This window comes from Falco punctatus, assembly GCF_963210335.1.
Source record: "Falco punctatus genome assembly, chromosome: 4".
Taxonomy (NCBI): domain Eukaryota; kingdom Metazoa; phylum Chordata; class Aves; order Falconiformes; family Falconidae; genus Falco; species Falco punctatus.
This window is the reverse complement of record NC_137583.1, coordinates 111,399,443-111,413,193: the sequence shown is the minus strand read 5'-3', so window position 1 is coordinate 111,413,193 and position 13,751 is coordinate 111,399,443. Positions and strand designations below refer to the sequence as shown.

General features: G+C 42.3%; 1 protein-coding gene across 1 annotated transcript in view; it reads right to left on the bottom strand.

The window, feature by feature from the left end:
- IGF2BP3 (insulin like growth factor 2 mRNA binding protein 3) overlaps positions 1-13,751 on the bottom strand; it is a 113,972-nt gene that overhangs the window by 8,405 nt on the left and 91,816 nt on the right. Inside the window, exons 11-12 of the mRNA XM_080382181.1 lie at positions 4,571-4,690; positions 404-478 (exon numbers count right to left, since the gene is read on the bottom strand). Coding sequence (XP_080238307.1) covers positions 404-478; positions 4,571-4,690 — 195 coding nt within the window. The remainder of the gene's footprint in view (positions 1-403; positions 479-4,570; positions 4,691-13,751) is intronic.

Sequence of the window (13,751 nt, the reverse complement as noted above, 5' to 3'; positions counted from 1 at the left end):
AAAAGCATTTTCTAGTTGGCGCACAACAGCAACCTGGGAAGACTCAGTCTCTCGTCTTGTCAGCTTTGTTATTTCAACACAATAAACTGTTGCATGTAATAAGGCAAGCTAGAAACACTGCACTACTGTGCTTGTAGATAAAAGGGAAAATCAGGAATGTAGCATGGCCATATTTTCATGCTACACTTGATTCTAACTTACATGAAACTCACACCAGTTTTCAGGTGACCAGACACGGCCTCCGATAGTATTACTCCTATTCATATGAGATACCTTGCAGCAAAACCCAAGTGTTTACTAAAATTCTGAATAAAATGGTGCTTGGAACCAAGTGTTTTGTTTTCAGTATTGTTCCTTACAGTCCAAAGGCCACTACACACTGACAAGTTTTTACGTATTGTACCTTGAACTGAGCTTCTGGTGGTCCAGTGATGATAACCATTCTCAGCTTGGCATCTGGTCCTTCAGCAGGGGCAATCTGGAACGGATAAACATAGCTTTTTGGTAGCTGTCTTTTGAAGGAATAGTTTAAAGCCACCTCCGCCCCGTTTCAATCTCACATTCTGTTCAAGAGTGAAAAATTATTCGTTACAGCAGCAGCATTACACTTCAGTCATGACGGGGCTGTTCTCTTTAAAGTGCATTAATTAGCTATAATGAAATACGGAGAAATTGGCTAAGCCATAAGCAAATTTACTTCTGAAAATTAAAGGCATAGCTATTCAGCCACATATGGCAAAATCCCACAAGCCGTTTTCATGTGGCTGAGTGATGCAAGTCATGTAGCCTTTAAAAAGACAAGAATGGTTAAGACAGAGATTCTCATCCCTACCCGCTAACTTAAATAGTCTTTCTAACAAGTTCTGCTCATTAGCAAAAGTTTGCGTCCATCCCCCTGAGAACACGAGATCGCTTTACTGTTGTAACTAACACAGATCCAAAACCTTCCTCTGTACTGGACAATGAGTTAGCAGTTTCCACGGGGCTTGTATCTACAGACACTTACTTGTGTGACCCAAATAAAAATTAAGCTCCACCAGAGCAGAGACAGAGATGCCTGTAGGGTCTTTAGCAGTTCATGTCACCACAAAAGTAAGATTTCTGTGGGTGTTGTTCTCAGACTCCAGTGGCATTAAATAATTCAAACTAGCCTCTGACATTCTGGATTAATCTTTTGTTTATCACAACTGACATTTCCATTGTTGCATCTAGTATTACATAGCTGCTGTTGAATGGGCAATATATTAAACACTACAGGATTTCATCTTAGCTGTTGGCATAGGGATGTTATTCATATTTAACAGCTGTAGCTTATTTCAGACAAGTTACCAGTCACCATGCATCATTTTCACTGAAGAATTTTGCTTACGGAAGTTTATGTAATTGTTCATATTGTAACCTAAGATGGAGAAGACGTTATATACCAGTTATCTGGTTTGCGTATTTATTTTTCATAGGATTTCTGCATTCCAGTTGGCTATATCTAAAAATACACATTCATTTTACAGCCATACGTTCACATGACATGACATCGTGGTAAGGGCAAGCACAGACTAGATCAATTCATTCTTTGAAACACAGGTATTTTAGAGGGACAAATTTCTGAGGCACATTTGGAGGCAGCTGGCTGAACGGAGCTCAGCTTAATTGCCATTCAATTAAAATGGACATTGTAACTTGCCTCTCTGTCTCCTCATGCTTTCTTAGTGACACCATCACTTTTACTGACATTTTAGGAAAAATATTTTCCACCAAGCTTTAGTTATGTCTTACATGTGTTTAAGTGTTCTGGGACATCTCTTGCTTTGCTTTTATCTCGGAATGTCCTGTTCTCAGCAGCTGGAGTAAAATGTGGCTGAGGGCTGTGAAAGAAACTAACGTTTCAGTGGCTGAAGGGGCAACCTAGGAGAATTCAGTGTTAATTTTGTCTGTCTGCTCTTGGAAAGAGAACTTACGTACATACAAATAGTATCTAAGCAGTGATTTTTAACCTCCAAGAGAAGTGGCTTCACATTGGTTGTTTTCAAGTTACTAATCTTCCATACGCCAAATCACAACCTGACAACTTCATACACCCAAAACCTACAACACTCATTCCAACTCCTTCAGAGACAGGAAGGGCTCCTCCGGGAATAAGCTATAACCAAGAAGATGCCAATGGTGCCCAACAGGTCCCAGCACTGTAGCACAGGGTGGGCAGCAGGCAGCCCAGAAATCTCTGCCTGGCTGCTCCGCTGACGAATTCTGCCTGCTGGAGTCCCACGCTGAGCTTGTATCGCCCAGCAATGATCCCCGGCACAGGGACACAGCCTGAGCTCATCCACAGCCACGTGCACCTCTGAAGCGATGGGCTGGACACGGCAGCCTTACGCAGAACCCCGATGCATCCGCAGTTTATTTAGTCTTACTTCATGGCTAACTAGTTTCACCAGATGTACAAAGCTCGACACGAGCACAGAGATGATGCACGGGGATGTAAAATGTTTTCACGTGTAACAAGCTACAGCACAACTCAAAACAAGTGCAGTGTCATGCACAAAGACTTACTTCCTCCACAAAGTACCATTACTACAGTTTGGCAAGTTAAAAGTTACTCAAGAATCACTCCCTCCAACTCTTAGCTAAAAGCACGGATTCCTTGATGATTCACAATTTATTATTTTGTTCAAAAGTTATGATACAGGGCAGATGGTCAATAGGATGGAAATTTAGAAGTTCTGCATAAATTACTACTAACTGCCATATTTAACGCTTCCGCACAGAAGCAAGCATGCTGCTCCATATTGTTCTAGCAGATTACAGATGAAGTTACTTTTTTATTTTAATTGATAAGCATACATGCAACTTCCCAATATAGCAAGCATACCCTGTATCTGTACAGTTCTCAAGATTTAATCTTATTTCCACAAAAATAATCTTTATTTTATTCCTACTGAAGGAACAAAAGACCAGAGCTTTAGCAAACTTTTAACTGAATTTCAATTAATACAGATATGTTAAATGTGTTGGGTAGAGGGGTGCCAGCCAGTAGAAGAAGCCTGAGGCTACTGTTACCCAGATGCGTGAGAAACACGGGAAACTCCCTTTCCATTACACTGTCTTCCAAGGGCCAACTAAAGAACTAGTTTGAACGGGTTCTTGGAAGTCCAGGTTCTTTCATATTTCTCTCTCCACCTAGCAGTACCTTCCAACACCACTAATCTCAAACGATGGCAATGGAGACAGAAAGAGGAAATACGTGTGCTACATCACACCTCTCCATGCAAGACAGATTTGATAAAGAAGAAAAAAAATCAACACCTCCCACCTTCTTCTATTCCAATTTCCCCCCTAAAAATATGATTAGTGCTCTACTAATGTAAACCAGCTGGGTAGTGTAACAACTATTTAACGTACTGCTTGATAAAGGATGGAATTGGGCAGCACGCCAGTAAATGGACTGGCATGTAAATGGATTGGCATTCAGCAAACCACACGCAAGGCTCATTCATCAGGGTTCCCCAATTTTTTAGGTCTGCACACTCAGATGAGCACCTTCCAAGCCAAGCCCAGCCGCACCGGCTTCACCAAGCTCAACTCAGCACAGCCAGCGCCCGCCCCTCTGCCCTGATCTTTGGCACATCCCTGCCACAGCACTCACTAAACAGGCCACAACTCCCCAGCAAAAAGAGAACTCGGAAGAAAACATTCGCTTAATCCATGCAGGAAAATGTCAATCTAACAGCACGTAACAAAGCTACATACTGTAATTTTTTAATAACTTTTTTCTTTTTTGATTTAGGCCAAAACACTATCTTTACAGCACAGAATAGCAATTTACAAGAAAAAAGCTCCAGCATTTTTAGAGAAGATATTTGTGGTTTCAACAGCATTAGCAGCAGAAGCCCAAGGCCTTCCTACAACTGCAACTGGTGCTAACCTCTCCATACACAGCCAAGGAGGACTTCAACCAAACTGACTAAAATTCTACCTTAAGCTTCCATTAGGACAAGCTCAGCAAACCATCTTGTTCTTAGCTGCACTGAGGCGGTCAGCACGCAAACAGCTGGATGTTAAAGCAGGGTGCCACGGTAAATGGGATATTAAAGAACTGACTGACCCCAGGAGCTTGGAGTACATGGGTGATTTTAAAACACGACGGCTGCGGTGTGGAGACAGCTCAGACCAATCCATCTGGAACAAAGCAAGAATGGCCGCAGCAGTAGGAGACTTCACCTGTGATGCTGTTTTTAGAAGGGGAATTTACCTCACCAATTTTGATTTTACCGAAAGCAACGAGAAAGCCTTTAAGCAGTGCATCATTAAGATGTAAGCCTGTTTCTAAGAAATTGAGACCACCAAAGTAGTTCTCTTTGCAGCTTATATTTCACACCTCAGGAGACATTTGAAAACATGCTTCTAATTATCTTGTCTCAAGGAAGATTAAAAGATGATTTATAAACAAATGTACCATTTATCACATCACATTCTAAGCACGGAGTGGGGGAGGACATTCATGAAAACACTGCTTGTGCAAACTTGCTGAAAGTGTCACATAGAATAGACAGAAAGTTAGTCAGTATAATAATACCTTAATAGATGCGCCTGCAAAACGAGAAAGTTGTTTGATGTGCTGTCCCTGCTTGCCAATAATAGCTCCAACTGCCAAGGCTGGGATGAACAGATGAACAGTCTCAGACTCGGGCTGTTGCTGTGGGGAAGAAGGAAATATGCAGTGAATGTTTTTGAACATTACGAATCAGACTGACAGGAAAACGGGTATGGAACAGGCATGCATGGAAATGAGGGGGAATCTTACAATGCCCTGTGATGTCTGAGTATTAAGGGTCTGACTTTTTCTGGAATCACAAAATTCACGGAACATGAAAGAACAGTTTGAGCCAAAAGAGGATTCCATAGTTTTTTTATAAGATACTTGCAATTTTAATGCTTAGAGTTTTTAAAAAAACCAAACAAACATACGATTGAGGTGCAGCTTCTTTGCAAGGCTTTTGTTCTTACCTGTCACTGTCTGGATTCTCTTCCACATGCAAGACTGCAGATGAGGCTCCTACAAGCAGAGGGACTACAGACCGAGCAGGCAAACTCTTTCTAGTTTTCCTAGTTATTTTTTTAATTTTAGATTGTGCTGAGAGCGGCACAAAAAGCCTCAGAGTTACATGTATGCTACAATTTCCTTTGCGTGGGAGTGATCTGGAATGATAGCCAGCTTGAAAACTGCCAGCAATTCCTCCTGTGTAACATTATGCAACAGTTGGAGCCTTGGCAGCCGGCCCCACGCAGGCTAGTAAATTAAACACCAGATTAGGCGTCCTTACAAGCTCGAGGACCCTAACATTGCGCCCACTGGGTATCAGGCACCGCTGCAGCTTCCTATTGCCTTCAAGCAGACGCCCCAGCTGGAGAGCACAACGTAACACTTGAGATCCTCTCTACGTGCTGCACAGCGATGATCGAACCGCGGGGTTACACATGACACAATAAGCTATAACTATTTTACCAGCCTCAGCAGAGGTTGTCTTGGACTAACAGAGCACCACCGAGGACCCACTACACCACCGTACCGTTAAGCCATCCACTTACGTCAGGGTTACTTCTTAAAAGCATTTCACACAAGCCTTTTCTTTGAACTAGGAGGTACTTCACACCCACCCACCCATTTCTTCCTCTGCGTAGCCCTCACGTACTTTCAAGATTTGTTTTGCTCATCCTCAACAGGACAAAGCCAACAAGCCCCTCTCCCACAAAGGTACTTGAAGACAACACAGCCATCCTCATCCTCACTTTCTCAGTGCCCACCACGCAGACCAGTCAGAGCACATGGGACAACCGTGCTCATTTAGCTTTGCTCACTTATGTATTTTGGTAGGGATACAGACCCACAATCCAGAAGGTCACCAGAGCAGCTTTTTCTGTGATATTTTCAGAAAAAGATACGCTATAGGTAATGCAAAGCAAAAAGCAGCTGCAATACTAAAAATAAAGGTATCTCCACTTAGGTTTACATTTCAGTGACTTCTTTCAAGGGGATGCAAAGTCCCAGTGCATTAACAATAAACAAATCAGAACGAAATGCTTGTTTCCAAGTTTTACCATTTTATTTTTGGTAAATACAAGTCAACTGTAACCCCAGGGGAAGCAAATTCCAGGCACAGCTCCACGTATCAGGTGAAGAACCCCCAAAATAGGATATTCAGAATAGAAACCCATTCTGCCAGTCGCTTTAGGTGATCACAACAGTTGCACAGTTTACCCTGTGTTTCACATGTACAAGTCATCAGTTTTCACAGTTTATGCTGTTTCTGTTGGTTCAAGCCCACGTTTTCCCTGGACACAGGTTGCAGCCCTCCACACCCAGCCTCCCTGCTGCCCTGTGCGCTTCGTGGCCAGCAGGATCGTAGATCCAGCTGGTTTTTAAGGGCAGGCAGTGGGTCCCTAACCCAAATAATCAGAGCACCTCACAAGCGGCAGTCCTGGAACAAGGGAGGAAGCAACAACCATTAGGTCAGGGCATGGGAAAAGGTGGGAGCACCCCTTTTAATCTGCCTACAGATCAGTTTAAAACAATCTCAAAGTTACGCCCTGAAACTACACATTTGTAATGAAAGATACCAGTCACTTCACTGTATATGTTAAACCACTTTCCAGAAGATTACTCATTTTCTCCTCCTATTATTACAAACATCCTGTGAGTGGAGTCACAGTAAGCCCTTTTATATGTTCACTATGAACGCAGCAAGACTTCCAGTAATTCGGAAATGCTACTGGAGGTACTTGGTTGATCCCACCGCTTCAGAAAAGTGTTCCTAAATGGATACACATTCATGAGGCATTTGGTTTTTCGCTGGTTTTGTTGCAAGTACCCATACTAACTAACTGTACTGGGTGTAGAGGCATCTCTCCAATCCAGGTGCAGACAGCTCAGCCCCCCCTTGCTTGCTCATCTCCTTGACCCCTACCTTCAGCTGTCCACACATGCTCCAGCTCCTGCAGACTTCCACTGCCAAAGTTTTCCCTCCCACATGCAACTCCAGCCACCCTCTTCCAGCTAAACTTTGAGCTAACACAAACTTTCCAGCTAATTCATACAGCGCTGCTATAAATCAAACATGAAACTTGACGTGGTTGTCAAGAATTTACACAGCTTCACCTAAACCCACCTCCAGATACATTTATCTACCATAATACCAAATCAAACTTCATTACTTTTGTTTGCAGATCTTTCCTGCCTTCCCTCTGCTGCCCATCTGCCTGCAGCAGTTTTCCCCTCTTCTTCCCAAAGCTTGATTTCAGGCCACTCTCTTGGCTAGATTCAATTCACCACTGAAATTCCTTTCTGCTGCCTCACCCTTAAACATGAAACATGGGCAGCAAAAGCAATGAAAGACACAAGATGTACATGTGTCTTTCCAACTGTACAGTCAGCTCACCAGCACACCCTCCCCACTCCTCCTCCTAATTTTGACTTGCAGATACATTTTGACTTCTTTCTTCCTAAAGGGCTTATTCTTTTTGTGCGAGCAAGTGAGGTTTTTAACATTAAATTTCCATTTTGTCGTAATATTACAAAATGTAATATGTTTAAGGAACAGTGGAGAATCTGTCAATACTGAACTGTTGATATGTTGTCATTTTTTGAATTCTTGTCTGCAGAAGCACATTGGCACATACATATAACCAAATTTATCTCCAGTATAACATCACACAGGATTTAGAGAAATTATGGCCGTTTCCTTACCCACACTGATTTTTAACCACTCAAAAAAACCATACTGTTCAATTTGTTTTAAAGCACAAACATCAAAAAAACAGCTCTTTTTTTTTTTCCTCCTGGCAGAAATCAAGTCTAGCTAAGGCTTTTAAGAGAGTATCATAACACCAAGTTCAATTTATTATCTGTCCACCTCCTTACCCACAATAATTTTAAAATCCTTTTGTATTTACTGGAAGACTATCCTCCAAAAGAAACACATCAAAATGTAATGCAATGACTACACCACCCATCAATCTTACAGATGCTTCTGGGGATCTTAGGATGGAAGAAAATCAACTATAATTTAATCTTCCCCATGCCATGCCACATAAGTCATAGAGCTTTCCAGGAACTTCTAGCATGAGTTATATCAGAATTAGATTCCTAGATCTTAAACATATGTTAGAAGCACTAAATTTAGGGAACTAATTTCCCACTGTGCGGAATCTGAGCTTCAATGTTCACTCCTTTAACAAGGCCAAGTTTGCTTAAGCATATACTTCAAATTTAAGAACTTAAATATATGTGTGTGTATATATATATATCTCTGAGAATATCTGTCTGTAGTGACTCTAAAGAACATCCTGCAGTTCATCTTTTTTACTTCATAATTTTATATACTGTTGAGGCCCTTAAATTTGAATACTTTTCAGTCTAAGTGTTAAAGTAGTGCGCATTTGTTACTGAAGTTGTAAAGTTCATTAAGTCATAGAATTAATCATCAACTCTTTTTTGACAATAGTAAGGTCTCCTGTACGTGTTTAATTCCATGCAAGTTTCTCCTCTTCCCCATTCACTAATTCCATGCCCCCTAAGAAAATAGTTTATTCAAGACCTGCCTAGCCCTGGGAACTGACAAGCGGGGGGGGGGGGGAATCTTTTAAAATAGTAACCTAGGTTCTCCAATATGTATGGTCCATACATCCATCCTAATTCGTGAGTAACTGTCTCAGGTCTGCGATGCACAGACCGCCTCTCCTGCCCTAGCAATATTTGTGGGACAGGCTCAGGACCGGTCCCCCCTAAGGCTGAACAGCTTCAAGCAGTATAAAGCAAGCTGCGTGTACTTGTGGGTGGTGGGACAGGAGACCCGCACACACTTGAGGACTATGGCTTTGGGGAGAGAAATCAGTCTCGCATAGCTGGGGCACACAGTTAGACAACACCAGGCTGTTCACTCAGATGGAGAACTTAGGTTTTTTAGAATAAAACAAAAACAACGAAAAAAACCCAAAACACAAACCCACACCAAACCAAGAGCTCCAGAAACCAAGATTCGTTAGTTCTAAGAAACAGATTCTTCAAGAGCATGGTGGCCAGAAACAATTAACAGTTCATAAACAGCTGATAATATTTGCTTTGTTTCTAAATCAGTATGCTTTAGATACAAAACAGGCTTGATAAGGAATTTTCATCTATATCCAGCACATTTAACTAATGAAAACAATTTTAAATGCTGGTTTTGTTCATTAATTGGATTCCAATTTCCATCCAAATGTAGCCTGATGAAAATCAGAAGTGAAAATTAATCAAGCAAATAAGAAAAGCACCATTCATCATTTTTAACAGAAAATGCAAAAAAACCACATTAACCAAAGCAAATGGTAACTGCCTACTTGTTTAAATAGAAAGATACACTCACTATGTTAGCAAAGGGTAGCAGGGGTGGTACAGACTACACTAAGGCTTTCAGAAAGGTAACTAAGTACAGATGTAAAACTAAGTCAACTTAAATCAGATTTCCTGCTTGCTCATTTAAATCATAATTGAAAAGTGATTAACACAGAGATGTAAATGAATCTACCCCACCGGATGAAGCTAAGCAACTGTTTCTGCATACCAGTAGCTCTAATATTTTAGACTAGTCCAACTTTTTGTCCTGGAGCAGCTTGGATACACTTCCTTCCAGACCTCCTGCAAGTCCCTGAACACCAGCCATCTGTCCCTAGCCTTACAGCCCATACCAGCTATTCCTTATCTTAAAAAAAAATAGTTCTTTTTTTAATTCCCACCACCTCCATTCAAGATTTAGCCTAATCTGCTCCTAAATCCTGTAATCCCTGGCTGCTTCCCCATTCCACCGGGCTTGACTGGAGCTCTTGCACTGCAGGTACCATCAGGACGGTCCCCCTCATTCCAGCCAGACTCTGTAGCCCTACAGAAGATTTTTCCAGGAGAATCATTTCTCTGCTGCCATCCTTACCACATTATGTAGTTTACTCCTAGCAAACTTGCTTAGCAGAGCAGTCATTTCTTAGTTTCCAGACACTGTTCCCCTTCTTGGTATACTGCTCCACAGCAGAGCTAGAAGCTGAGGACTCCCAGCCAAGAAAATCTGCAGATTCACTCTTCCTCCTGCAACTCTTGCTTGCAGAGCTAGGAAAAAAAATCTGTAAAGCCCTACAAGCTACCCTTGGGATAAGCTTACTGTAATACTTCTGCCAAGGCCTGGCGTATCAGTCCTACAAACTGCCCGAAATCACACACGAGGAGGACAGCTCTTCCCTTACCTGACAGACCATCAGAAAGACAAGCACGCCTCCTCATCTTGCACTTTCAAAACAGCCAAAGCAAGGCCAGGCAAGGATGAAAACTCAGAAAAATAAAGCTATGACTCTTCAGATAGATGGTGGTAGGTAGAAAAGTCGGTCCCAAACCACCAGAGCTGGGGGAGTGGACATTGTATTTGGGGAATAGTATTTAAAAAAAAAACAAACAAAAAGACCCACAAAACCAAAGCCACCAAAACCTAAACATCACCCCAAAAAAAACCCTGGAGTTTTGCCTCCTTGGTTCTTCCTCAGAATGAACTTCCTGCTCTTGCTTTCAGCTGACACTGCTGCTGGTCCATCGACACCTCCCTTAGTCAGTAGGAGCGTGATCCCGCCCATGGCAGGGGTAGCAAGGTTTGTTATTGTGCCCCTCACGTTGAGCATCAATCTCAATCTTTTTCTGCAAGCCTGCCAACAGCACAAAATTTTTTCCAGTCATGTCTTCATGGACCACTTGCTCCATCAAATGTGTGTGGTTGGTAAATCCATGGCAACGTTTGGGATAAGGTTGAAAATCTTCGGAAATACTGTATCCACTGAAGTAAGTAGGATTTTGTGCCAGACATCAATGGGAGCAGAAACAGATCTTTGCTGGTTTCTAAACCCATTACACATCTCCACTACATGTTTTCATTTACTCTAAACGTGTTGTAAGTGAATTAAAATAAATGTCTCATCCTAAGGTAAGTCACAAAGTCGCGTTATCCATTTCTAGCCCGCATCAGTTCTTTAAGCTATGAGGGAAAGAATTAAAAATTATTTTAAGACTGCACAGAACAGTCTTACAGCCAATGTTTGGCTGCCACCTAGGCTAGTGGATTATTGGTGGTTTTTGGTTTTGAATAGTAAACAAATCCGCTTTGTAAAGTGAAAAAAATACAACCAGTAGATGACTGCATTATAAAGTTGTCTTTTGCCATTCTCCCCCTTCCTAACTGATAACTCACTTGGTCTTCAGAATACCCTAAGCTTTGTCAGGAAGCGAGGCATCATTTTATTGAAACCCTCTACAAGACCCAAAGCCAAGATCTAAACCATGTTTTTGCAACACACTGTGAAGAGTTATTCTGGCCTACAGCACTACTAAATGCTTTTATTTATTTGGTAATAAAAAATTGCAGCAAGGGGAAAACAACATTAAGTCAAGTATCCTTGAAGACATTCCAGCAGGATTCAATGCATTAACAAAAAAAGCTTTTGACACCAGTGGAAGAAATCCTAGTGTGCTCATTTTCCAACACTAAAAAGTTCAAACCTTTGCTGGAAACAAGAGGCTCACTAAGGAAAACTTATTTAAAGTCTTTGTAGGATAGGTCTAACGTGGTCCACAGTTTTACAACATCCTTGCAAATACCTCTTAGGTCATAGTCTTGTACATCAGCTCAAATGGTGCTGCAAGTGTACGTTAACCAACTGAAGCCTGAGCTCCTTGCCACCCTCCAAGCTTTTCCAGGTTTATTTAGAACAGATTTAAGCCCATGCTGTGAGTCTAAGAACTTTCCGCCGTGTTCATTACCTGAAAAGCCAGGCTACGCTCAGGAAGTAACAGGTTCTTCACTGCTGAATTCAGTCAGTCAAGAGCTAGCAAAACATATAAAAGCAGCAACGTGTATTTCTCTCCAGACATCCTGAAGTATCACCCATTTTCCCATGCACAAACTGTACTGCCATCATCCACCCAGGGCTTCATCTTCATAGGAACCCCTGACTGATGCAGGAGGGATTTCCAAGCACAAGGAACTTCCCCACAGCAGCTGCAACATCAGGCTTGCAGCAACCTTCTAGTATGGCCAGGACCTCCACCACCCCCTTCTACCATCCAGATCTCTCGAGCTGGCTCCCCCTTACCCCGCAAACATTACTGCTGCATCATCTAAGAAACACTTGGGTCGCCTGATGAACCAAGAGCATGACCCCTTCTGAGGCAATCGGCCTGGGCAAGGCCACGCAGTGCTGCCTTCTCTCCCCATCAGTGCTGGACACCCAGAAAGTATGCCGTGCAGGTGGGAGCCCTGTGTCCAGCTAGCTGAGCTGGCCCACTTCTCTGGATTGAAAACCCAAGCAATAACCCCTGTTGCATTTCCAGTTTGAATACCACTGCATTTCAACACCTTAAACTCAAACACAGCTGGTTATTACACAACGGTCAGTACCCCAAGTGAGATACTATTGAAACCATCTCACTTAGCACTACTCACTCCACTTCTTGGCCCTCAACTTGAGTACTTTTCATCACCAGAGTCTTCTACCTGGCAAGCCTTGGGGATCTCCTCAGACTACTAGAAGTCACTATCAGGACCACACCTATCAGAAGTGTTTCCAACACGAAAACCCAGCCAGGAACGAGGGGGTAGAAATCACAGAAGCAGAGAAAGAACACTTTCTGGCAGGCTGGTTGTAAGGCATTTCACAAGCAGGAACAGGTCTGACATATTTCTGAACATGGCATAAACTTTTTGTTTTTGCAAAATCTGATTGGCCACAATGCCAAAAAAAGCAATCTGCCACCTTTCATTCTGAATAGACAGCCAAAAGCAGAAATCAACATAAGGAACAGATTGTGAAACTACGTAAGCAGGAATTTTGCTGGTCATTCACAAGCAGCAAACATAGGTATTTGGTGTTGCGACACTGCATGCCCACCAAAAGAAAAGCGATTATGTATAGAAACACTTCCACTTCAGAAATCATGGCTGTGACACACACCAGCCGCACAGATACTCCAGACTCTTAGAAGCTGCCCATTAAATCTGTGGCTTTGAAAAACACAGGTACTCATCAGCTCTGGTTTACAAAGACACTCTCAGATTCCTTGGCAGCTGCAAGAAAAACAGGTTGTGAAAACAGAAAGGTCACTTATTTTTCCATCATGTGTAACAAACAAACCAGAGATGGAGCCAGCTACACACCAGAATGAGGACTTGACCTATTTTTGCTTTTGGCCTGAAGGAGCTCAGCACACTCTAGGGACAAAATAAAATATTATTTGGCACCTTAAAGAATTAAATTTCCCATTTAGTTTAACATTCAGAAGATGCTGAGCCTGGTACTTGGCGCAAGTCTGAGATGTTTAAGGGAATACCAGTTAAATCTTCCCATGACAAGAATCTGGAAGCAGAGGTCCGACACAAATTCTCATCTCTTGTCCCAGGGAACTACAAATATCACTACAAGTATTCAAAACCTGCAGTGAGGAAGAAGCCATTTTTATTTTTAAAAGTGTACATTACTAGTCAGCAAGTGATGCTATTTGCATTATGTCAATCTCAGAACTGTAAAAAGAGCTATTAACTGGAGGCTTCAACACCTCTGAAAAAATACCAACTGTCAGCTTGCCAGATCTTTGTACATCACGCAGTGCCAAGTGCATTTTTACTTCCCTCACTGGGGGCCAGTCCATCTCCAGAGGCAGAACAGTTTCTGATTACTCCGGACATGGGTCCCTG